General features: G+C 32.8%; 1 protein-coding gene across 1 annotated transcript in view; it reads right to left on the reverse strand.

The window, feature by feature from the left end:
* The window catches only part of LOC108679018 (mucin-5AC), a 13082-nt gene extending 12600 nt beyond the window's left edge, over nt 1-482 (reverse strand). The window contains exon 1 of the mRNA XM_047882587.1: nt 465-482. Within this exon, the coding sequence (XP_047738543.1) occupies nt 465-482 (18 nt within the window). The remainder of the gene's footprint in view (nt 1-464) is intronic.
* Nucleotides 483-821: the final 339 nt, after the last annotated feature.

Here is an 821-nt window from a genome sequence, read left to right on the forward strand (position 1 = left end):
AACTTGTTAGTTCTTTACCTTTAGCCATTTTTGAGACCTTCTTGTACTACGGGCAGTTGCAGAATGATCTGGTAGTTGCAAAATACGTTAACTATGGTTACTGATTACATTACTGGAACGTGCTACATGTTTCTAGTACATTCTGGAATGTTCTGGTGTGAAATATTAGTCAAAAGTTGTTTTGTACGAATACTTTTTTGACCCGAAGAAGTTAACATGTTGCATTAATTTTTGTGCATTGAGATTTAATTTCTATTGATGCTATTTTTGAATACAATGCACCTCTATACATAATATAAATCACTTATCCTGTTCAGTTTGTGTACTTGCATACATTAAAATACGATTTTTCAAGTGTACGAATATTTATTTCCCCCCACTGTATGTCTCTTGTCCCGTGTGATCAGATGTTTCTCTCAATGTGCTCTGCTTTCTAAAACATAACATGCCATGAGTCCTATCACCATATAGGCGTTAGTCATATGGTGATATGACCAACACCTAACATATGGGTGTTATATATAGGCACCATATCTGATGATATATGGTGCCGATGTCACCATATAGGCACCTATATAAACTCTGGGTTTATATTCTACAAAAATATGAACCTAATAATCCTGAATCAAACAATTTTCTCTGAATCAATAATCTAAATAATTATGCATGAAAACTTCTTAAAGCAAACTATTTCATTATATAATATAACTTGAACAGTTTTCAATCAATAATAATGGGATCTATCCCATATAATACTATTACATAGTGAAAATCTTGTAGCTCCAAAAATTGCCAAAAAGCTCTTGTTGCAGCTCAGAAAG

Source organism: Hyalella azteca, unplaced genomic scaffold (genome assembly GCF_000764305.2).
Source record: "Hyalella azteca isolate HAZT.00-mixed unplaced genomic scaffold, Hazt_2.0.2 contig10791, whole genome shotgun sequence".
Lineage (NCBI taxonomy): Eukaryota > Metazoa > Arthropoda > Malacostraca > Amphipoda > Hyalellidae > Hyalella > Hyalella azteca.